The sequence below is a fragment of the Aspergillus tubingensis genome, assembly GCF_013340325.1.
Source record: "Aspergillus tubingensis WU-2223L DNA, scaffold_6, whole genome shotgun sequence".
NCBI lineage: Eukaryota > Fungi > Ascomycota > Eurotiomycetes > Eurotiales > Aspergillaceae > Aspergillus > Aspergillus tubingensis.
This window is the reverse complement of record NW_023336280.1, coordinates 3,301,746-3,324,699: the sequence shown is the minus strand read 5'-3', so window position 1 is coordinate 3,324,699 and position 22,954 is coordinate 3,301,746. Positions and strand designations below refer to the sequence as shown.

Here is a 22,954-nt window from a genome sequence, read left to right as displayed (position 1 = left end):
ACTAAAGCGGGCGGCTCTGACTCCCAACAAATCTGTTGTCCATGTGCGCTATGACTCCGAGAAAGGTCACCAGCCTTTGGCTCATTTTCTGACCCATTTGCACGGAAACATGCTTGCCCATGCGCCATTCGGGTTGACAGTATGTTGGGAGTCATGTTGTCTGACGAAGTAACTTACGGTGCTAGCTGATGGTCTCTACTGGATCCGTCAGTGCTGCCTGATGGCAAATCGACTAGCACATGTCGCAAACTGGAATCTGAGAACAAAGCATAGCGTTTTGAATACCAAACACACTTTGCCACTGTGTATACTGTGACTAACAACTTTCCGGGGAATTTCCGGGCACGTCTTTCATGAAAGCATACAATCACGAATCGTTATAACTGTTCGCCTGATGAAAGTGACACTCGATCTGAGCCTGTTGAGTTTGAAAATGGTTTCTAGCACTTGACCGTTAGCGACGTCTGACCTAGTAGTGTAGTGGTAGCCTTGCCAAGGAAACATTTCTCTGTGGAATAGGAGACCCGTTAGAAGGAGTAGGGGAGGATTCATAGACTCGAACAAGTAACTTCAAGTTACTAAACGTATATATTTCACTCGCCATCCTAGTAGCAGTCGACGATGTATCACTAGTATGATAGATTTAAGGCGCAGCGTAGGATCTAATATAGACATTGATTCTGGCCTGCACGTCACTGATAACCCGATAAGGGTAAATCACTGGGGATGGAGAACTAATCTACATATAGCAAGTGAAGAGCGACGGGGGACAGACAGCCTTCTTCGGGCGGAGGCTGATAATAGCACCTAAATACTATATCCACTGCGGGGAATCGAACAAAGATGGGTACTATCCAGAGATACAAATAATATCGTAAATCAGCCCTACGTGTACATGTTCGATATGGCTTTCGGATAGGCAAGGCTACATCTAACGTCCCAGGCTTAAACTCGAAGAGGGCCAAAACTACTCCATACGTCACTTGTCGTCCCAGGCATACGGTTGCGTACCGTAGACACCATGTTGCAGGGTTTAAAGGATCGAATGGCGGGTTTAAAGGGTTGAGAGAAGGTGCTGGGTTGATCAAATCTAGTGTTGTGTCGTAGAAGCCATATTCGCAGATTTTTCGGTATTTGGCAAAACGCATGGATATCATTTTTTCGAACAGGGAAATGGAAGTTTTGTTTTTTCTTTCATTCCGGGGAATCTATGCACAGGATTTAGATGTGATAGAACATCTGGGAACCCTCTGTTTCGCTTCGTCTCATTGCAAAGGCCCACCCTAAGTTTGAAAAACCCAGAAACACCAAACAACCGCATCGACCGTTTTTGATTCGTTTAGATGTGGGTGTCGTAGGGGATGGGGGTGATGGTCTCGGCAGCGGTACCCTCGACGAGGTGAGCCTCACGGGGCATGAGGGGCTGACGCTTCAGGTGGAGGTGGACACCCTGCTCCTTAGCCTGGCGCTTCTTCTGGGCGTTCTCCTTGACACGCTTGATGAAGTCCTCACGGGAGCGGGAGTGCTTGACGTGCTCGATGCGGACGTTGATGCGCTTCTCGAGGTAGCGGTTGCGGACGACCTTGTAGAGGAGGACACCGACGGAGGACTTGGTCACGTTGTAGACGACACCGGTCTTACCGTTGTAGACCTTGTAGGGCATACTATTTCCAAATGTCTCAGCAAACCAATTATTCGTTCAAAGTTTTCGAGCATCCCAACACGCAAAACCCTTCATGTCGGAATCCCCATAAATCTCAACCGGGCGGAATTTGTACTGACCCCTTCTGAACGGCACCGTTGACCTTGATATCGACAATGTCGCCAACCCTAAGAAAAATATCAGATCCTGCTCCTTCACGCAAATATTATCCAAATCGGCGAGAATTTTCGGCGTACCGGTAGGTCTTCAGGTAGGTCGACAGGCGAATCTGGCCGTTCTCCTTGAAGTTACGGCTGAAGGCATACTGAAAAGTTCGTCAGCGGTCGCGTTTCGGGCCAGCGAAATGGTGCTGCAAAATTTCCTGGGTAAAATCGACATACCCGAGTACCGGCTCTCAAACCGTGCGAGTGACCCATGTCGGCGGTGTTGGTGGTGCTGGTGTTGAGAACTTGTCGACGTCGAAGAAATGCCTCGCTATGCCGCCCTTCGCGATGGTGTAGACTTCTCGGGTGCTTAGTGCGGCCGTTCTCCGCCGCCGAGGGCTAGCCCTTGCGCTAGTCCGCTTCCGGCTCCACCTTCGCTCGCTTAGTTCCCTTCTCCAAAACGCATCTTCAACTTCAGATCTTCCGCGATTTTCGTGAAGTTTGGTGTGTACGACAACCTCGCGACAAGCCGAAATCAGCAGTCATGGCCCCCGTCCCGTGAGTATACGACCAGCGATCAGCTATACCTGTATCGCATCATTCTAATGGCAATTTTCTCAACAGCCGCGTTTACTCCAAGACCTACAAGGTCCCCCGTCGTCGTAAGTAGCCTTATCAGTCTTTGCAAAAATTCGATAACTTTGCGACATGGAGTTTATACTAACATGTTGATATAGCTTTCGAGTCGGCCCGTCTGTTAGTACTCTCCGGCCACTGATCAGAAGCGTGCTTCTGTTTAAGTCGTGTGTTCCCATGCCTAACTGTCATCGCTAGTGACTCGGAACTGAAGATTGTCGGCGAGTACGGCCTGCGCAACAAGCGTGAGGTGTGGCGTGTCCAGCTCACCCTGTCCAAGATTCGTCGTGCTGCTCGGTATGCGCACCCCACTTCGCATGATCATCGACTATGAGAATGGCCGAGAGAAAGTGATGGAACAATGGCTGACTGTTGGAACAGTGAGCTTCTCACCCTCGACGAGAAGGACCCCAAGCGTCTTTTCGAAGGTAACGCTTTGATTCGCCGTCTGGTCCGCATCGGTGTCCTCGATGAGTCTCGCATGAAGCTCGATTACGTCCTGGCCCTCCGCGTTGAGGACTTCTTGGAGCGTCGTCTTCAGACTTGCGTCTACAAGCTCGGTCTTGCCAAGTCCATCCACCACGCCCGTGTCCTGATCAAGCAGCGTCACATCCGGTATGCGCAACCGATAACTCCTTGGCCCAAGGACGCCAAGTTACTAACCTTCAAAATAGTGTCGGCAAGCAGATCGTCAACGTCCCCTCCTACATGGTCCGCCTGGACTCCCAGAAGCACATCGACTTCGCCCTTACCTCCCCCTACGGTGGTGGCCGCCCTGGCCGTGTCCAGCGCAAGAAGGCTGCCGCTGCTGCCGGTGGTGGTGACGACGAGGCTGAGGAGGACGAGGAGTAAAGGATTAAAAATTGGAGTACGGACGGGTTTCGTTAGCCAAAATAAAATCACGGGGCTCCGTTATGGCTGCAGCATAGCGTATAACGTTGTACGATCATGCGATTCCATTAATGAACTAGTAGCCTACGGCTCGATTCCCATACCATCTGGTTCCCTAGTCGTAGTAATCCCTGAGCACTGAACACCAAGTAATAATGTATGGCTTATCCACCGCAAACGCCATGTCCCTAGACCCAGTATCGTCAAATCATGCCTACGCCTAGTGCCCTCATCCTGTAACACCTAGAAGGTTTTTGAGAGTTTCTTCCGCGCTCCGGTACCATCTTCCCGTCTCCACCAGCCCGTCACTTTCGCCTTCCTCCTTCTTTCTCTTAACCTCTTGGGCCTGTGCGATCGCTTCTGTCTTCCGCCGTTCTAGAACACCCAATTCACGCTCCACCGCCTCGGCCTCTCGTGTCTTGCGGGGCAGGGTATTCTGCACCGCAGCAAGTTGTCGATCAAGAGCCGCAAGCTCCGCCTCCCGCTCAGACAGGAGACTCAGCGTTGCAGGAAGGGGGAGGTTTTGCGATTCTGGGCCGTTTGCGTCTGATCCTTGTTTTGCACGTAGCTCGGCAACAGTGGATTCAAGGTTTTCAATCGACTCTGGAAGTGTTGAGAGTTGGGTCATTTGTAGCTGGACATTCTTGTAACCTGTTTTAAGATTTTCCATCGTTAGGACAGTCGTTGATATGGTCACCAAGCGAAGCTCCACGGACATAAGTCATTACTGTACAGAAGATAAGGGAGTACTCACGATTCGCCAGATCCCTACCCAGCTTCTCCATCTCCTCCACCATAGTTCGGACTTCTTCTTTGCGAGCCTTGAGGTCCGCCTTTACTTCCGCCAACTGCGCTTCCATCTCAACATTTTCATTGTGACCGACCACCAGGGGCGGATCGCCCACAATCGCACGCAGAAATTTCTCCTTCGTAACTTGCTCAACGTAGGAAAAGCGTAACTTCGAGAACAATTCCTTTCCGAGTATGGTCAGCACGAATAGGTGGTCTTATAGAGCAACCCCACTTCGGGAAATTTTGTTCATACTTTATAGTGTGTCAAGTCCGCTTCCAAGGAAGCAGGTGTCGGTGTTTCAAAGGTAGATACATCTGACCTACGCTTAGATGGTGATGAGCGCCTGGTATCAGAGTCAGGGGAGAATATCGGCTCGCTGATGCGGAGGATGTTCAATTGTGTTTTCAAGTCGCCATTGTCGTCTGCTAGTTGCTGCAGTTGTTTTCGTGCTTCTGCGGGTGTTAAACTGGCCATTGTATCCTTGATAAATCCGTGAAATCCCTCAATAACCCAATATAGTCAATTCCAATGGCAGTGTAAGGGTAGATCTATCGCGTCTTCGAATCAATGAGATGAGGGGTGAAGGCAAAAACCATTAATTATCGCGCGTCGGCAGAAACATTGCGGAGGTAAACAGATTCATCGGACCCACCACTTTATCAGCCGGGCGGTGAAGTCACCGGTCAGCAGCGTCAATATCGCCGCATGTATGGCTCTTGCCTCCCACATTTGTAGACTTGGCCGCGCTTTCCTTTCTCTTTATAGATTCACTTTCGGATTGGATGATACAATTACTGGATGGGCGCTATATATTAATATGATATAAATATTTCTATTTCCCCACTTCTACCCTCCCACTTTTGCTCCAGTCCCACGGTCCGACAGCATGCCTCCCAACACCGGAAAAGCAATCGGCGACCTCAGCGACGATGCCTACGTTGCACAGGTTCTCGCACGAGAGGCACGGGATAGCTCCCTGAAATACTCGTCACATGGATTGGAAGCATACATGCCCAAAAGGTATATACTTTCTCTAGCGAATACTTTACGACGATCATTGAGCTGACAATTTATTGCTGCAGGCCTACAGGCGCCGCTCCTAAACCGAACACACGATTCCTCCGACATATAATCCGAGAGACGGACAATCACAATACAGCATTGAAACGGAAAGAAGAACGGGAGGCCAGGGAGCGAATGCGACAGTTGCGGAACCAGGCGTCATCCTCTTCAGCGAACGATACGAATCGCGATCAACGTCGTAGTCGGCGTACGTCAACCGATCGAGAGTCGCGACACGATAGAAGACGGGATCGTGAGGACAAATATGGCTCTAGTCGAAGGAAACATAGGAGTCGCTCCGCATCGGAGGGGAGAGGCCAATCGCATAGGAGCCGACGGAGGCGTGACCCTCAAGATACCGATGACGACCGGCATAGATCCTCGAGAAGGAGTCGTCGCCACCGATCTGATTCTCGTTCAAGGAGTCGATCCCCGGAACACGGCCGGGATGTTGATTCTCGCAGCCATCGCCGACGATATCGCAACCGCCATGAGTCGTCACGATCACGTTCGCGGTCCCCAGGAGCATCTGACAGGCGCAGGACTAGAGATAGCGAGCGCAGGGGTCACCGCAGTTCTCGTGATAAGGAACTGTCTAGAAGAAATAGTACATCGACAAGCAAAGAACAAACGTTTACTCATGCACAATTCAAGGAGGAAACGCCTTTGGATGATGAGTCGGATCCTCTTGAAGACCTTGTCGGACCCCTACCGGCGAAAGATAACGATCATGGGTATTCAGCGCCCATTCGTTCCCGCGGTCGCGGTGCCTACAAACCCAACATGAGCAACATCGATGCACACTTTGCCCCTGACTACGACCCCACTACGGATGTACATTTGGAGGATGATGATGGGCAGGCAGGTAGCTGGCCTACCCGCCGTCCTGTCGCTGGTCTAATGACTGGAGATGACGACTGGGAACTCTCTCTGGAGGCGTTGCGTGATCGGGCAAAATGGAAGCAGAGGGGCGAGGAGAGGTTGCGGGAAGCTGGCTTCAGTAACGAATTTGTGGACCGTTGGAAGAGCAACACTACCTCCACGCCAGCGGATGACTCAGAAGGCAGGCTAGAGGATGTGAAGTGGTCTAAGAAGGGTGAGGGGCGAGAGTGGGATCGGGGCAAGTTTGTTGATCAGGATGGGCATATTGACGTTAAAGCTTCCTGGTGATATCAGTTGATCTTGGGGGTCTTTACATATCTAACATATTGTGAATCACAGCTCCCTGGCGTTATATAGATTACTTTCTTACAATGATATCCACTGATACGGGCCAGTAGCTTGTATCTGTTCTTCAAGCATTGATAGTACTAAAGCCAATCTCTGACTAGCCTGTAGTACTAGTAATCACCATAGATAAAATCAGCTGCGGGGTGTGGTCTAAATAAATCCAGGCCTTTATCAGAACGCTAGGAAAATATATTTGAATCCCGAAGGATTCTCAAGCTGCATACCAACCACTCTAAGTGAAAGCAGCTGTGCATTTTATAAATAATGCCGACTCAAAGCCCAACATTCCTCGAATAGAAACATAAATAAAAGCTTCTTTCTTTTCCCCCTCACTCTATAGCATACTGCTCCCCCATAAAACTCTATTTTCCTCAGGCACAAAACAACGGGTCTACACGCCAAGACAAGCCCCTCACCCGGTTCCGCACTTTTGTCATAAGTGCGGAATATCGCAATACTGTTGCATAATCACCTGAAAATGGCCTCATCGCTGGTAACAATGAGTGGATAAGACCCGACGCTCTTTGTGGCAGAGTCCAAGACTTGATTGGTAAGACATTAGACAGACGTACTATTGGGGGTCTTTCTGGTCATAGTTGATTGGTATATGTTGTCGCCGCTATCCGATGGCGGAACTTGGTAGTACTGTCGGATATGGACTCGGATAGCAGCTGATTTTCTTACCATCGTTCTGCTTGAGAATACTGCTGCATTTACTATCAGACAACGTCTAGAATATAGGGGATTATCATCCGTACGCTGAAGATTGGGTTAAAGGCTGCTTAAAGCGGCAGTTGATCAAATTACTGTCTTTAATAAGCCCTCCACACGCGGAGCAGGCACATCTCATTTGTGTACCTCCGACGACGCCTGAGCTCAAATGACGGACCAGTTTGCATATTCGTATCCCTCACCGTTAGAGGGATATGAGAACCTAGAACCGCTATCTGAGTAAGTAAGGTGAAATACCGATTCAGATAGATGAATGGATGATATATTGTTTTACGCGTTGAGCCTAACCCGTGTCATGGTACAGAGAGAGAAACGAGGATGGAAAGTCCTTAAGAAACCCTCAACATGGGATTCTGAGTAAGGCATACGAGGAGTTCCCGGACCCTCTCACCAAGGGTCGTCGTGGGGGCTTCGATATTCATATCTATCACTTCCAGGTTGGTGGATACTTGTGTACTGAGCATCATAGTTTCCTGGCTGACTTTGCATCATAAAGAACAATCCAGATCAGGTTGCTTTTGCAAGAGCCCTATGGGAGAGGATCAGGCGCGAATGTGAGTATTATCCCCTTTCCAAAATAGCGGTTTAATACTCGTGTAGTAACACTACTGACTTGAGTAGTTCCCGAGTTACGAATCTATCAGTTCTTCGACAGGCCGATAGGGCCTCATCCAGTGGCCATGTTCGAAGTTAACCTTTTCACTCCTGCACAATTTGGTGCCTTTGTGCCCTGGCTTGTTGTCAATCGGGGACCCTTGAGTGCATTGATCCATCCGAATACGGTGGAAACCGAGGAAGAGCGTAACCACACCCAACGTGCTACTTGGCTGGGTGAAAGGATACCTCTCGATTTACGGTTATTCAAGTTGATGAAAGAGGCGCAGAAGAGAAAGGAGCTTGAGGCGGAGAAGAAGGCGGCGGCGGCAGAAGAGAAGTTATAATTTTGGTTCTCTGTTGATCCGTGCTCACTTCGGGATGGTGTTGGCTTCTATGTAGTCAGTCGTATTGCCTTGGTTGACTCCAACAGTTTGAACCCGGAATGGACGCTAAGAAGGCTTGTCTGTTTATGATATCCAATAACATGTTAGCATATGAGCATTCTCTGGACCTGAGCGAGCGAGGGGTATTCATAAGGCTAACAAAGCATTTGAATGAACTATGCGCCAGTCCATGCATGAGACACCCGAGTAAATCCCCTCGGTGAGGTGGTCAATGTCTGTATGGGTTGAGAAGCAAGGAATTTGGCATGGGATAAAAAGCGCATACCTGACTGGTTACAGACAGCATCACGGGACCTGGCCGGAGCAGAGTGTGACCGGACGATCACATTCATCTATGATCCCAAACAAGGGCCCATCAGATGCACCACTCCAGATCATGCTTATCGCAAAACTACTCATTCGCGACCAATATGGTTGCAGAATGCTTTGGACCCTGGGACTACCCCTGCAATGAAGATCGCAGGTGGGCAAGGAGACGGCCACATCTGTTTCTGCAGCCAGTATTCCACACGGGGCTGAGGAAAAAGCAACGATTTGCCTTCTTCTGGTCCATCACCTGCCACAATCCCCGGACTAGCCTTACCAGTGAGGGCCCAGCAATAACCCTCGACATGGAAGTGTCAGAAGGTCAGATAGACATTGGCTTGCAGACTGTACCACACCGTGTGGCAGGTCCATACTCTCTACACCTGATATGCACATCTGCAATATAACTTCGCTAATACGCTGCTGGCTACAGTTTGGGAACAACACTGCTGCGCGTTATCTGCACTTGCGCCTTTAATAGTGGAAACAGCTCTCTCTACAGTTGGTTACACTTTTTGATAGAGAAATCAATGACAGTCGACTAGTCAACATGTGGACCTTTCTAATGCAGTTCTTCTCCACTGTGCTGCAGTTCCGCCTGTCAATGACCAAGCCCAACGAGACAATCGTGGCCTATAATCTGACATCAACCGCTTTACCATGCTATGTAATGGACTATGGTAAGCGATTTCTAGGATAGCTACCTGCACCACTATTCTAATCCAAAACCAGCACCGCTGGTATGGCTATATAGCAAGGAAACATACATGCCTTCGGATATCGGACAACAGCTTGTACACACAACACCAATGGTGAATTATACTGCAATCAAAGGAGCACCATCGCCGTTAACGCTCAATAACCTCGCAGGACTCAACAAGTTGGGAAACACCAGCGTCTACCTAACCTCAATAGAGGGCATTGATGCTACTCCAGAGCCAGCATGGTTTCGTGGAGTGAGGCCAGATACAAATGGTAAGACGAATGGAGCTGTCTCATCGACAATCATCACTCGTGATCATGGAAATGGGACAGTAGATGCATTCTACTTTTACTTCTATGCGTAAGTGATCCGTAGGACTCAGAGCGAGTTACAGCCCATGCTGAAAATATGAAAGGTACAATATGGGAAACACAGTATTGGGAATGCAGTTTGGAGACCACGTCGGTGACTGGTGCGCAACACCTCTAATTCTCTCTACATCAATTCCCAACTGATATCCCTAGGGAGCACAACATGATTCGCTTTGATAACGGAGTCCCACAAGCAATCTGGTACAGCCAACATGCCGGAGGTGAAGCCTTCACCTACGACGCAACAGAGAAGCAAGGCAAAAGACCGATCGCATACTCCGCAAATGGTTCTCATGCCGTATATGCAGTACCTGGGTACGTATGAACTGCCCCTAGAGAGCATTATAACATCGGCTTTCCCCAGAAAACAACTATAGCTAAAACAACATATGATAACCTAATGGAATACATAGCACCCACGACCACGCCATCCCACACCTCAACCTCCCCTTCGGCTTCGTAATGGACTACACAGACAGAGGAACCCTATGGGATCCCATCGCAAACGCAAACGCATATAGCTTCGACGCAGCCAGCCAGACATTCCAGCCCTACGACCGCAGATATCCAGTCAACTGGCTGGAGTTCAATGGACAGTGGGGAGACGACGCATTGCCGGGGGGACCGGAGCTCTTTGGACAAGCGAAATACAGTGCGGGCCCGAACGGGCCTAAATTCAAACACCTTGTCAGGTCGACTGTTTGTCCGGATAGTCCTTGCGTCGTGCTGCCTTTTCGTATTTGGGATGATGAGGAGGGTGAGATGATGTAGAGAGTGTGGTAGTTTTTCTTCTTCTTCTTCTTTCATTTTTGTTTATATATACCGTTTTTGTTGATTGGTTACAGTGCAGGGTAGAATGGCATAAACCGTTGAGAACGGGGAGGGGACAGAGAGAGGGGAGTGGATATAAGTGGAGATCGGAATACAGGACGGAGTACTTTGTAAGACAGGGTATACACTACTACTGTGTGGGATTGTGGATTAGATTGTTATGTGTGTGTGTGTGTGTGTGTGTGTGTGTGTTTTCAAGTCAGCCTCTTGGGAGATTGATCATCTGATGTTCTAAATACGGCTGCTTTCTGCTGCATCCAGTCCAGATTCACATTCCCACTGCAGGGCAAGAGGGAGGAGAACTGACTAGATAGAACGCAAATTTGGGACTCACATCAACTAGTCTGTATTACAGAAGCTTATGGTAGAATGGCCTAGGTATGTTCTTCCATCAGGTATTTACTGTAGACTATGCTTACTTCCTACTTCTTGAGTTTGGCTGTTCCTGATAGGGAGTGGTCCGACAGCAACCTCTAATAACTCAGGGGCTGACCGGCACGAGCAGGCGGATGAGCACGGGAACATGGGCAAATTTGGGAGGGAGTAAGCTGATTGCTCATTGCTGGGCTGCCAGTAATCGTTTAATAACAGTATTATTATTACCCGACCACGTAAGGTTTTCCGACTATACTGGATTAGGGGGTTGCCTCCCCGCACTAAGAAAAGGGGCGGTTTTGTGTGTGTGTCTGTCTTGTCTGTTTTGCTGGTTTGCTGTCTAGAGGTATCGGGAAGAACCGAAATGCCGAACTGTTCCTGTCGCCCCTTTTTTGATAGGATACTTACTATATCTCTGTGTGAGTGATCATCTGTTGTATTTTAAAGCAGTCGGACAAAGTCTGATCGGCATGCTGGGACAGGAGATATGATCGCAGAGTGACGACAGTAGGAATGGATGCATGCCATATGCAACCAGAATCTGGTGGTGGACTCAAGGGATGGGATGACAGTCGATAGCACGTAGTACCCACGTGTGGATGGAGTTTTGATCACCGCCTGATCCAGCATGAGGATGTATCCAATCCGTGTCTATCGGCTAGACACTACTGAATTGGTTCCGGTCTAACTTCTAGACCACCGAGTAGTTATCTAACTACCCCAATTCTGGCTGACTCCGTTAAGGAAGTAGTTAGTTACTGCACGAGCGTTGAGATATGGGTGTTGGGGAAGATCATTCATTATTCAGGCAGTTGTGGCTCCCTCCTCCATCTGGACGTTCTCCGTCGGTACAGTGGATTTGATCGGCCTTTTTACTTTCTAGACTGCCCTTGGTATTCTCCGTAAGGTGTTAGCATTCCAACCGAAACAAAGCAGAGAAGAGATATGATGCAGATATCATTCCAAATAAGCTGACCTCGCCCCCCTCCCCTATGACCCCCCCCGGTTATACCAACGCAAACGGTGTCGTACTGCATTGGAGAGACGTGGACTGAAATCGCTAAACGGGCTGCCGCTCCAGTGTGCGAGCCAAAGTTTCCAGCTTAGCCGTCCGGCCCTAGACCAAGTCGGGAGTTAGAAGCAACCTAAGTAGCAACCTAATACATTCGGAGAGCGTGCTGAGTGGGGGAGAATGGGAAAGGTCGAGCTCCCCTGCTGGCTGCCGTTTTGCCCCTGAATTTCATCCAGCTCCAAAAAAGCTTCCCGAGCTGCTTCTCCGCCTGAACGAGACAACGAGGTGCAGCGACAAAAGAAATTATAGAAGAAAAAAAAAGAAATAAGGAAAAACAACATTCGCCTCAAAAAAGAAAAGCATAAAAAAATAAAAAAAAAAAGACAAAACAACAACAACAACCACAAAAGGGTGTCGGAGAACTCAGCAAGCTCTTGAGACTCCCAACAAACAGTGACAGGAAAGTGAGAGGTCAAGTCAATTGGGTCTTTTTTGTTTGCGCAACGAGTCGGTTCGGTGACAGGAAAGCATTGCCTGTTCTCCGTTCTCACTGGTCGATCATCATCTGCCCTCCAGCGCCGTCATCCTTTTTGTGCCGTTTCTTTCTGTTCCCACCCTCTTCATCCTTCTCTTCTTCTGATATTATTTGATCTTATCGCAATTGTATGCGCCGCCTTAGTCGGACGCTGTGAGCAGGCTTCTCCTCAACTCTCCCTGGTAGGATCGTGAGTCAAAAAAGGACAGACAGACTTAAAATCCCGTTTGTTCTTTCCATTAAAGCCCCGCTGCTTCTCTACAGGCGACGTGGGTTAAGATCGACAATCGCTTGCTGGGCTTGTGCATGTCGATTCTGTGATTACTGAAAAGCCGTGTCGTTTTTAATTGCATCTTTGGTCACCGACACTCTAACTTTGGTCGAGTATTTATTCTCTTGCTTGATCGAGAATCGATTCACTCATCGAGGCAGTTGTGCTACAACTGGACAAAAAGGAGGAGGAACACGCGACTGGTTCCAGAATAAGCGTGTAAGTTTGGTACGTTAATCATACAACCCGAAATAATATTATGATCTTTCAACAATCCCGCAAGACCGCACAATCATTAGCTTAGTCTTGATGGAGTCAAGTTTCGATTGTTGTTCATGAGTTGGGACTGACTTCGTTTGTCTTTCGGGCTAGGGTGATTTAAATCAATTGAACCAGCTCTGGGCCTTCCTATTCAAGATCGAACCCAAGAAGAACCCGGGTACACTAAACTAACTGATCCTCTGGGACGAAAAAGAAGAGTTGCGTCTATATCTGAGACACGATTCATTCCCTGCGTCCCCACTTTTTCTTTGGCAAATCCCCCCATTTTGTGTTACAGCCAGTGAGTGATAAGGGTAGGGAAGAGCCCGCCCATAATAAAAACCAATGGCAACCGCTTCACCAGCACCCCGGACCCCGGGTCGGACTCAGCCTTCCGCAGAAGTCCCTCCTGTCGTCACGGACACCAAAGACCAACGCCGAACATCTTCTTTGGGTTTTCTTCGTCGCTCCAAGTCTATTGAAATTCTAGGCGAAAGACGCTCGTCCGGAAGCAAGAACGGAAAGAAGATGCCGAAGGCTCAGACGGCGGGAGAAGAAGCTCGTCGCCAGCGCGAGTCAATGATGTATCAACAACCCCCGCGTCTACCTGATCTCTCGCCGGCTCCAGTTCTTGAGACCTTTGGTGGCGATGAGCGCCGGGACACTGTTGCTGCACTTGCAAGCCAGCCCGACTCATCTCAGCAGCAAGCTGTGCCCCGCAGTACGATAAGCACGCCAGTTGCCCCGGAACCGAGCGACGCCTACGCACGAGCAGAGAGCATGACACACCGTGGACGCTATAGCTACGCAAGCAGTGCTGTTAGTACCGTCAACAATCCGCGTCGGCTGCGTCGGCGCAAGGATCCCACCCCGTACAAGTAAGTCGCTTTGTTTACCGTCAATCGCTCGGTGGGGTCAAATTCTCATGTGCTTCTAGTGTCCTTGTTGTCGGCGCAAGTAACTCGGGCAAGACCTCATTTCTCAATTTCCTCAAGAAGTCCTTGGAATTGCCGCCGCATAAGCACCCCTCCCGTTTACCAGAGGAAATCGCATACCAAGCTCGCCAATCCCCCGCCAATGAGGGCTACGTTTCCCACTATCTGGAGACAGAGATCGACGGCGAACGAGTCGGTCTGACCCTCTGGGACTCTCAAGGCCTGGAGAAGAACATCGTTGACATCCAGCTACGAGGGGTGACTGGGTTCCTGGAAAGTAAGTTCGAGGAAACGCTAAGTGAGGAAATGAAGGTTGTTCGGTCACCTGGAGCTCGCGACACCCATATCCATTGCACCTTCTTGATCCTGGATCCAGTCCGCTTGGACCAGAATATAGCGGCTGCAGAGCGGGCTGCGCAGGGAACCCCCAGGGCAACCGATACACCTGTCGTTGGTGTTCTCGACGAGCGTCTTGATGTTCAGGTCCTGCGAACCATAGTGGGCAAGACCACAGTTGTTCCGGTTATCAGCAAGGCCGATACGATCACCACAGCCCACATGGCGTACCTCAGGAAGGCTGTCTGGGATAGCTTGAAGAAAGCCAATATTGACCCGCTGGAGATCCTTTCTTTGGACGACCAGGAAGAGTACACATCTTCTGAGAGCGATGATGAGGACGAGGAGGCGCAAGGTCAAGATACCGAACAGGATGCGGAGGCCAGCGCTGCGAACGAGGAAGGTGCAGAGGCCCGGTCTCCACGTTCGCCCTCCCAGCGCAGTCAGGACACGCGCAAGTCTTCCGGTTCCCAAGCCGTCGTTCAGCATATTCCTTTCACCATCTTGTCTCCCGACCCACATTCACTTAGGGCTGGCGATGAGCCTGTTGGGCGCAAGTTTGCCTGGGGGTTCGCTGACCCGTACAACTCCGAGCACTGTGATTTCCTCAAACTGAAGGAGGCCGTATTCAACGAATGGCGCTCTGACCTCCGCGAAGCGAGCCGTGTGGTCTGGTATGAGAGGTGGAGAACCAGCCGCTTGAACCGTAATGTTTCTGTGGCCAGCGCTGCACCCCAGAAGAAGCTGTATGCGGGGAGAACTGGACCGGATGTGCGCCGGTTCCGCTAATGACTTGCAGCCGGTCATCATTCAATACCCCTTCAGCATAGCATATCTTGTTCGCGAACCTTCTCTTCTTTCTGTTCGTGTGGACTAATTTCGACCCTTCTTGTTACCTGCTGCTCGCGGTCGCGACCGTGTACCGTCCTGGACCCGGAGGGATACTGTGTAGTTTTTGACTAATGACGTTAATGCCGACTTGTCTCATTGACTGCCCAAGCCCTCTTGCGGAGAAATGTTGGGAACCTTGGCCAAAAGTGCCATTAATATGGAAAGAAAAGATACCCCTTATCTGCCTTGAATGGGCCCCGGAACTCATGAGCGAAGCGTCCCAGCATGTTGTGTTTTACTTCTTCCGAAGTCGCCTGACTTGGACATTGTATTTTCTGTTTCCCATTTGCCTTCGAGCATAGTTGAGAGAGACACCCGATTTCCTATGTATTTGCGCAATTGTACTGAATTGAGTGACTTTTTCTTTTCTTCTTTCTGATGAACTATCGCGAGATTATGCTTCCATTTCTACATGCCTGTGATATCAGACTAGGTGTTTTAGTGCCTCCACATCTGCACAAGCCCGATCTTGTGTGCCCAACACAGCATCTGGCTGAGTTGGCCAAGTTACTCTTTTTCTTTTATGCTTCTTCTCCCGCACTTTAACTTTCTGACCGTTGTTTAAATCTTATCTTCCATCTTCATGTATTCTCCATATTCTCTTCGGCCACTTGCCATGATTAAAGAGCCACTATTCAACCTTTGATACCCTTCGGTCCTTGTTGCTGGGCCATGCTTCGTGTCCCAGACATCCTATTTTGGTCCATTGGCCAGGAACCCCGGCTGATGCTGTTGTAGACGTTGAACCAGCTCTTATTTGCCAACGGCGTCGCCGCTTGCCTTATGCACTGTTCAGCTTTATCTGTATGAACTGTTCTGTCGATCAGTCATCTACCTATGAAGGAAGAACAGATCATCCTTTCCCAGCTTAGTCGGAGCCCGGAAGGCCAGTCCTCCCGTAGTCAGGAAGCATCAAAAAATTGCTTGCCTGATTTTCCGATGGTCAGTCATCTGAATGAATCACCAGTAGATTTAGAACCGGTGGACAGCGCCGGCCAGCTAATTCAGCGCCATGCCAGGATGCTGCACCTTCGCAGACTTTCCTGCAGGCTAAAGATGGCGGGATCGGCCAAGCTGAGTACGAGACGACCAATGACGCTTCGTTGCGCGAGGGGTTCGTCCAGCTGCCGGCGGAGAGTATACGAGCGCTAGAGCGACGTAAAGAGGGGCGGTTTGACTCACGGTCTGGCCGGCAGGAATGTGGATTCTGGACCCCAAGCTTTCTCGGCCGTCATTCGTGAGACCAGTGGATATCTGTCGCACATTAATATCGCGCCCAGTGGGCCGGCGTTGCGCTCGCAAGGCTGCAGAGGACTAATACTGTACAGTGCACACAGAACAGTGTGCGGCTCCGTCCAGAGGGCGTTGGTTGCCTCGAATGAAGGATTGGAATGGGAAAGTACAGTAGCGAATCTTTCAGTTGAGGATTGATTCACTGATGCCCCGGCACACCAATGACAAAGCTCCGTGCCCTTATCCTGCAGTCCCACTACACATAAACTGCTTGCTTGAAACCCCGACTGGGCCAATTTCCCCAGCTGAACTCTACGCGATCCCGCCGATGATCAGTTGCTGTGTCTCCCTCCCACCACACACAACCACCATCTGCTGCTCTTGGCCGCTTCCTCCCACAAGCAGTGCCACTCTTTCTTCTTAACTTCTTCTTCCTCTTCGTCTCTTCCTTCTGCCCGTCCTCTCTTCCTTCTTTCTTGCGTTCTTCTTTTCCGTCTCCATTCACGCTTATCAAGCTAACCTACGCTCTCAAGTAACCTGAGAACTGTGTCCTCCGTGCAAAGCTAGTTCCTAGTCTGCACCATATCTTGGCTCCTCTTGTGTGGGCGATCGGCTGTCGCACTTGTCGCACTTCACCTACCCGTGGTGGTTCATTCCCCAGCCTTGATCCATGTCGCTCCAGGTGGACGACCCATGGTCGCGAGGCCGTTCCAAGTCCCCAAGCGGCCGTATCCGCGAGCGTTCCAAGTCTCGCGATTATCGCGATCCGTCCGCCGGTGATCCCCGCAGTTATTACACCTCTGACCTCAATGATGGAAAGCTCCGCGCTCGATCACGCAGCAGAGGTGTAAGCCCTGGTGGCGCTCATCGGACTAGCTCGCGGTATGGCGCTGTTGGTCCCGATTTGCAGTCTGATGGACGGGAAGCCTACCTGCGACCCGAACTCGGCCGCGATCATTATTATCAATCCGATTCGGGAGAAAGCAAAGGGACAAGGCGTGACGCCGGGCCGCGCAATTCACGCCATCGTTTATCTGTTCACTACGAAAGTGAGTCTTCGCTCGACTCGCTGAGTTCGGACGATGATGATGCGCTTGCATACGGTGATCTTCCCGGGAGCCGCGACAACAAAACATACGGAATCTCAGGTCTCAAGCGTTATATGCCTAAGCTTGGTTCTACACGTCGCAAGGATCCTGCTATGATGTCCGGGGCTCTTAATAACGATGCAGCCCACGGCAGCAGGCCGTCGCACTCTCACACCCCTTCGAGAGAAGAAATCAGAGGTAATTTCGCCAGTCCCGAGCCTTCCCCCTACGGTGGCTATCCTGCATCATCCACAGCTCAGGCCAACTGGGCACCGGTCCCAGAGTGTGAGCGACCGGGCTTCGTGCCGCCAACTTCTCAGGCGCAAGCTCCATCCATGCCCGGGGCATTTCCGTATCCTGCAACCACTGAGCCCTCTGTACCTGCTACAACAGCAGCCGCCACTACTTCCTCCGTACGCTACGTGACTCCACAGGGCTTGCAGGAGACTTACTCATCGTTTAATGGCCGTCCACTGTCGATGCCTGGGGGGAACGCCTATACTCATGTGGCTTCGGCACATCAGCGCACTGCTTCGACTGATGCGACTGTCAAGACACCCTACGCTGCCCCACCTCAGTACCAATACGCGCACATAGATCCAAATGTTAAATATGCTTCTAAAAGCGCAGCAGATAGCGCAGCCAAGCCGGTCGCATACTCGACAACACCCCAATTCTCCACCAAAGCCGGAGCTACTGCAGCCAAACAGCCACAGGTTGCCGATGTCAAATATTCTGCTAATCCTCAATTCTCTAAGGTGCCTACCACCAGCTCGGGCAATAGAATGGAGTACGTCGAAATAGCGCCTCGGACCACCACGCGTCCTCACAGTCGCTCCGTATCTTCTGTCAATAACCTCGCGGTCGAGGGCCCCGACCCGACCGGCAGGCCTGTCAGTCCAATGCTGGAACCATACAAAGGCACGTATCAGAGCATATCACCCATGCCATCACCGATCGTCATTGCCCCCAGGCTGGACGGCGACATTTCCGATATGGAGCCTCTTGAGTATGATTCGGATGAAGAACTCAGGGTACATAGACGGAAGAAATCCAAGGATGATCGGGAGCGTACGACATTGACAGTCGAACGCCCAAAGCGGGAGAGCAGCCGAAAGAGGGAGAGCAGCCGCGTGCGGTACGAGCACCGTGCTTCTGGGGAACTTGAGAATGTCGTGGTGAGAACCCCCAGTCGCAGCCAGAAACGCGTGTCATTCTATGATGCGGGTCCGGATGCCGCAGCGCTTCACGATGCCCTGGAACGGCCACGACATCCCGATAGAAAGGCTCTGATCCGCATACTGCCGCGTTTGAGTGCAGATGAAATCATGGAACTCCGCGACGAGTTCAAAAGACATAACAAACTGCATGGGAAGGGAATCAACATTGCCAAGCTCATCAAACTTAGGGTTGGAGTCGATGCCTTTGGCAAGGCATGCCACGCCACCGCTCTTGGTCGCTGGGAATCCGAAGGCTTCTGGGCGAACTGCTTTTACCAGTTGGGCAACTCTAGGCGTGAACTCCTCATCGAATGTCTGTTCGGTCGCACTAACCGAGAGATCCGCGAGATCAAGAAGGGCTTCTCAGATTCACGATATAAAGACAGTCTGGAGAGGTGTATGAAGGCCGAGTTGAAAGGAGACAAATTCCGCACGGCGGTGCTCCTTGTCTTGGAAGAGAGCCGACAGAGCGAGCGCGACCCAATTGATATGCGTCTAGTGGATGAAGACGTGCACAACTTGTATGCCGCACTAATGACACAACATGGGGGAGAAACGCCCATGATCTACATCATTGTGCGGCGGAGTGATTCGCATTTGCGAGAGGTCCTCCGTGCGTATGAAAAGAGATACGGTCACAATTTTGCCAAAGCCATGATTAGCAAGTCCCGAAACCTGGTGGTATGTTTCCGAAGGAGTTATCATTTTCAAAGATTGTCAATGGACTAACCGAGATTAGGGAGAGACTCTTGCGCATATTCTCAATGGAGCCATCAACCGGCCGATGCGCGATGCTCAGCTCCTCCACCAAGCCCTTCGCGAGTCCCGCCCGGGGAAGGACCGGTCAGACCTACTGATCTCGCGCCTGGTCCGGCTGCACTGGGAACCGCGGCATCTGGAGCGCGTGAAGGATGACTTCAAGCAGCGATACGGGCAGCGCCTGGAATCGGCCATCAAGGAAGAGGTGTTGACCAGCAGCGGTGAGAGCGACTGGGCGGAGTTTTGTATCGAGTTGGCGCGCAGTTCGAAAGTCTTGGCTACTCGGGATTACTAGATCTCTCTCACATTCACTCACTCACAGAGAGGAAAGAGAGGGGGTGCATTTGAAATTCAAGATGGCTAGAGGAACAGTATGATGATATTTTGGCATGAGTGTTTCAACTGATGATAACGACCATGATGATCAAGATAATGATGACGACGCAAATGATAACGATGCGGTGAATGTCCATTCGGGAGATATTGGAGGCTAGAATGTTTACCATCAAGTATCAAGAAAATCACTATCCATACTACTCTTCTTGAAATGGAGGTGTGAGGCGAGAGATGCGGCTGGACTGAAAGATTAGCGAATCCACCGTGGGTTTGGGACCCAAACTGACTAGTGACCCCCTAACCACCGGCTAGAGAGTCTAGCAGCATCTCCAGAGTCCCTCAACAGGGTCAGATTTTGGTTAGCTCCGATACATCAGGAGCTGACTCTGAATTTAGGATAGTTAACCAATGAGAATCAATGCTTTCGGTGATCCCTGAGTATTTATCTATGACCATCATAAAGTATCTTCCTAGTATTTAAGTTTTTATGTATTGAATTGAGAGAGTTCTATTCCTCCTGGATGGATCTGAGATCTGAAGGGGAGAGGCGGGACACAGACAAGCCAAGCAGCGGACCCGCCGCGACCGAGCGGGAAGAAGATGAGGAATGAAGAAGACCCTGTCACACACCCTCCCTCTCCCAGACCCTTAATGACTCGGAGTATAGTCCAACTCCCCTTTCTCTCTATCTGCCTAATTATCTACCTACAGAACATGGCCCGATAGTTGACTCCTTACAGGGCAAGCCGGCCTACGTAAGCAGACCAGCCATGCTATTCTTGTCCACTGCGCCGAGATCAAACCCAAGCCACCGGGCCTCTCTAGTGGTGGGCGCGGCATCGCAGGCAACATTAGCCGTCAGTCAGCTCTGCCCTATTGGATCGCCCGTCCCAAGATTGCGTGGGTGCGAACATGTTTAGCGCTCTCTCTCCTGGTTCCATCTTCCCTCTCCTGAGTCCTGACTGATGGCAAGAGTGGTGGGTGTGTTTGGACGGGTGTTTGGGAGACCTATGCCGATCTTCGGGGTGCCCCAGTCGAACAACGAGACTATCTATCTGGGTCCGCGGCGTGGGTTGGGACTCTCCAATCCGTATAAGGCGCGTGTATCTGCAAATCAGCCTTTCATGATTTCCTGCGCCATGGCTGATCGGGTTTTCCTTTTTCTCTCTTCTCACCTTCCTCCTCCCCTTCCTCTTTCCTTCTCCGCCCCTGGCCTGTCCCTCCTCCGCTCGTTGGGTTTTTGCTTTGCTGGGAGGGTTCATCATCACTCTCCGCCCGAACCATGATTTGGTGTCTGTTCGCCTTGCTCTTTTCGCAATTCACTGTTGCGCAGCGCCACGATGAGGATCTTATGTCCTTTGTGACAGTGAGTTGACCATTCCTTTTTTTTTCTCAACGGCTAAGTAATGCATGTGTTGCTCTCGTGCTCATGATGATCGCCTCAGCTCCCCGAAGTTCGGGCCATGAAATGGGAAATCACTCACCATGACCGGGACCGCGCCGCACCGGGTTACTGGTTTGTTGCTCCCTACGGCATGATCGATCCCGAATCTCCGACTCGTAAGTATCTGCAGTATCAGGTCGGACCCTATATCTATGACCAAGATGGCGTAAGACTCTACCCCCTCCACCGAGTTTTAGAATCGGTCGATTCGTCAACATGGCTAACTCAATCGCGGCGATCAGGTTCTCATTTGGGCCGGATCCCCCATGTTCGATAACCGAAACACCTTCGACTTCAAAGCGGTGCACAATATCGACGATAAACCTCACTTGTCCCTGATTGCGCAACGGTCCTTCGATGAAACTGTCCCCGGAAGCGGTCTTATTTTGAGTCAGCATTATGAGGTGGAGTCGGAGGTTTTCAAGCTTAACGATACCTGGGAATTCAATGTCCACGAGTTTAAAGTCATGGATGGAGGCAAAACAGCCCTGGCCTGTGTCTATCAGTCGAAAATGCTGGACATGGCTGATGTGGGCCGTCCCGGGGAACAGAAGCTTTTCCTGACGGGTGGATTTGCAGAGTTGGATTTGGCAACTGGTGCGCCGCTGTTTGAATGGGACTCATCCGATCACCTGGGCTTGCATGAGACCGACCGCTTTCACACCTGGGAGGAGCCTATGGGTCAATGGGGATTCGACTCTGTGCATATGAATGCCGTGGATAAGAATGAGGCCGGCGACTACATTATCTCGATGCGCTTCACCGATACCATCTATATGATTTCCGGCGTAGATGGCCGCGTGATGTGGCGACTGGGTGGGCGCGAAACCAATTTCGTCCAGGACTTTGTCTTCTCCAAGCAGCATGATGTCAAATTCGTCTCGTCGAACGGGACGCACCATGTCATTTCGTTCCTGAACAACGCCTCCGACGAGATCACCACCGATGAGACCATATCCTCAGCCCTATTTGTCGAGCTGGACACGACCGCCAACCCGATGACCGCCCGGTTGATCGCACGCTACAACCGTCCTGACGGCCAGCTCTCCCGACTCCGTGGCAATACCCAGCTCCTCCCCAACGGCAACGTATTCGTTGGTTGGAGCCAGTCAGGCTACCAGAGCGAATTCTCTCCAGAGGGAAAAGTCCTAATGACCGCCCAGTTCGCATCGGACCGCTTCTCGACCTACCGCGCATACAAGTACGAGTTCACCGGCCGGCCTCGCGCGCCGCCCGATCTGGTAGCATCCGTATACGGCACGACCGAAGACGACCTGACCACGATCTTCCATGTCAGCTGGAACGGCGCCACCGATGTAGCCGCCTGGAACTTCTACGCCCAGGCATATGACGGCGGAGCCCCTGTGCTGATCGGCAACGTCTCCAAGACCGACTTCGAGACCATGTTCGTTGCCCACGGCTTCCTCGACTGGGTGTCTGTTGCGGCTGTCGACCACCAAGGCAATGTGATGGGCACCTCGGCCGTGCACCGCACCCAGGTTCCCGATAACTGGGAGGCCGCTGGCTTTGTGGGTTCATCGAAAGCTCCTTCCCCGATCAACCCGTCGAGCATTTACAAGGAGGCCCAGGCGGGCGAGGACCACTCCTCCGCCTTGTCAAATGGTGACACCAAGGACCTTCTTGCGGCGCTGTCTCAAGCGTATCAGGTTGTGCGTGGCCTCGGAAATCTTCTCATCTTCATTCTGGTTGTCTCGTCCTTCGCGGGAGTTCTCTTGGGCGCATTTTGGGTTCTTCGGAGGAGGAGAATCCAGCGCTCGCAGCCGTATCGGCATGTGCCTTCGGAGGAGAGTTTTCCGATGGAGGAGACGCCATTGAGGAATAATGCTTCTGATTAGAGATTCATGAAATCAAAGATAAAAGAGACTGTTCGATTTT

The 22,954-nt window shown here is 51.0% G+C and overlaps 9 protein-coding genes across 9 annotated transcripts; 7 read left to right on the top strand and 2 right to left on the bottom strand.

Moving 5' to 3' along the window:
- Positions 1–1,339: 1,339 nt before the first annotated feature.
- AtWU_04875 (60S ribosomal protein eL21) lies at positions 1,340–2,079 on the bottom strand (the record flags this gene model as incomplete). Its single annotated transcript, XM_035499986.1, has 4 exons — positions 1,340–1,664; positions 1,783–1,830; positions 1,900–1,967; positions 2,044–2,079. The coding sequence occupies 4 exons, from the start codon at positions 2,077–2,079 to the stop codon at positions 1,340–1,342; spliced, it is 477 nt and encodes a 158-aa protein (XP_035355879.1).
- A 271-nt stretch (positions 2,080–2,350) lies between these two features.
- Positions 2,351–3,294, top strand: AtWU_04874 (40S ribosomal protein uS4; the record flags this gene model as incomplete). Its single annotated transcript, XM_035499985.1, has 6 exons — positions 2,351–2,364; positions 2,431–2,468; positions 2,544–2,562; positions 2,641–2,739; positions 2,824–3,057; positions 3,117–3,294. 6 exons carry the CDS (start codon positions 2,351–2,353, stop codon positions 3,292–3,294), a joined length of 582 nt encoding a protein of 193 aa, XP_035355878.1.
- A 268-nt stretch (positions 3,295–3,562) lies between these two features.
- AtWU_04873 (uncharacterized protein) lies at positions 3,563–4,600 on the bottom strand (the record flags this gene model as incomplete). Its single annotated transcript, XM_035499984.1, has 3 exons — positions 3,563–3,984; positions 4,088–4,307; positions 4,379–4,600. 3 exons carry the CDS (start codon positions 4,598–4,600, stop codon positions 3,563–3,565), a joined length of 864 nt encoding a protein of 287 aa, XP_035355877.1.
- A 412-nt stretch (positions 4,601–5,012) lies between these two features.
- On the top strand, positions 5,013–6,358 carry AtWU_04872 (uncharacterized protein; the record flags this gene model as incomplete). The annotated part of the gene is made up of 4 exons (XM_035499983.1): positions 5,013–5,146; positions 5,209–5,396; positions 5,464–5,795; positions 5,843–6,358. The coding sequence occupies 4 exons, from the start codon at positions 5,013–5,015 to the stop codon at positions 6,356–6,358; spliced, it is 1,170 nt and encodes a 389-aa protein (XP_035355876.1).
- A 940-nt stretch (positions 6,359–7,298) lies between these two features.
- AtWU_04871 (uncharacterized protein) lies at positions 7,299–8,091 on the top strand (the record flags this gene model as incomplete). The annotated part of the gene is made up of 4 exons (XM_035499982.1): positions 7,299–7,369; positions 7,455–7,587; positions 7,647–7,704; positions 7,772–8,091. The coding sequence occupies 4 exons, from the start codon at positions 7,299–7,301 to the stop codon at positions 8,089–8,091; spliced, it is 582 nt and encodes a 193-aa protein (XP_035355875.1).
- Positions 8,092–9,007: 916 nt separating this feature from the next.
- AtWU_04870 (vacuolar protein sorting-associated protein 62) lies at positions 9,008–10,302 on the top strand (the record flags this gene model as incomplete). Its single annotated transcript, XM_035499981.1, has 5 exons — positions 9,008–9,137; positions 9,190–9,520; positions 9,576–9,632; positions 9,685–9,846; positions 9,945–10,302. 5 exons carry the CDS (start codon positions 9,008–9,010, stop codon positions 10,300–10,302), a joined length of 1,038 nt encoding a protein of 345 aa, XP_035355874.1.
- Positions 10,303–13,161: 2,859 nt separating this feature from the next.
- aspE (septin) lies at positions 13,162–14,876 on the top strand (the record flags this gene model as incomplete). The annotated part of the gene is made up of 2 exons (XM_035499980.1): positions 13,162–13,694; positions 13,754–14,876. The coding sequence occupies 2 exons, from the start codon at positions 13,162–13,164 to the stop codon at positions 14,874–14,876; spliced, it is 1,656 nt and encodes a 551-aa protein (XP_035355873.1).
- A 2,005-nt stretch (positions 14,877–16,881) lies between these two features.
- On the top strand, positions 16,882–19,573 carry anxc4 (annexin ANXC4; the record flags this gene model as incomplete). The annotated part of the gene is made up of 2 exons (XM_035499979.1): positions 16,882–19,200; positions 19,259–19,573. The coding sequence occupies 2 exons, from the start codon at positions 16,882–16,884 to the stop codon at positions 19,571–19,573; spliced, it is 2,634 nt and encodes an 877-aa protein (XP_035355872.1).
- Positions 19,574–20,896: 1,323 nt separating this feature from the next.
- On the top strand, positions 20,897–22,914 carry AtWU_04867 (ASST-domain-containing protein; the record flags this gene model as incomplete). Its single annotated transcript, XM_035499978.1, has 3 exons — positions 20,897–20,980; positions 21,060–21,224; positions 21,301–22,914. 3 exons carry the CDS (start codon positions 20,897–20,899, stop codon positions 22,912–22,914), a joined length of 1,863 nt encoding a protein of 620 aa, XP_035355871.1.
- Positions 22,915–22,954: the final 40 nt, after the last annotated feature.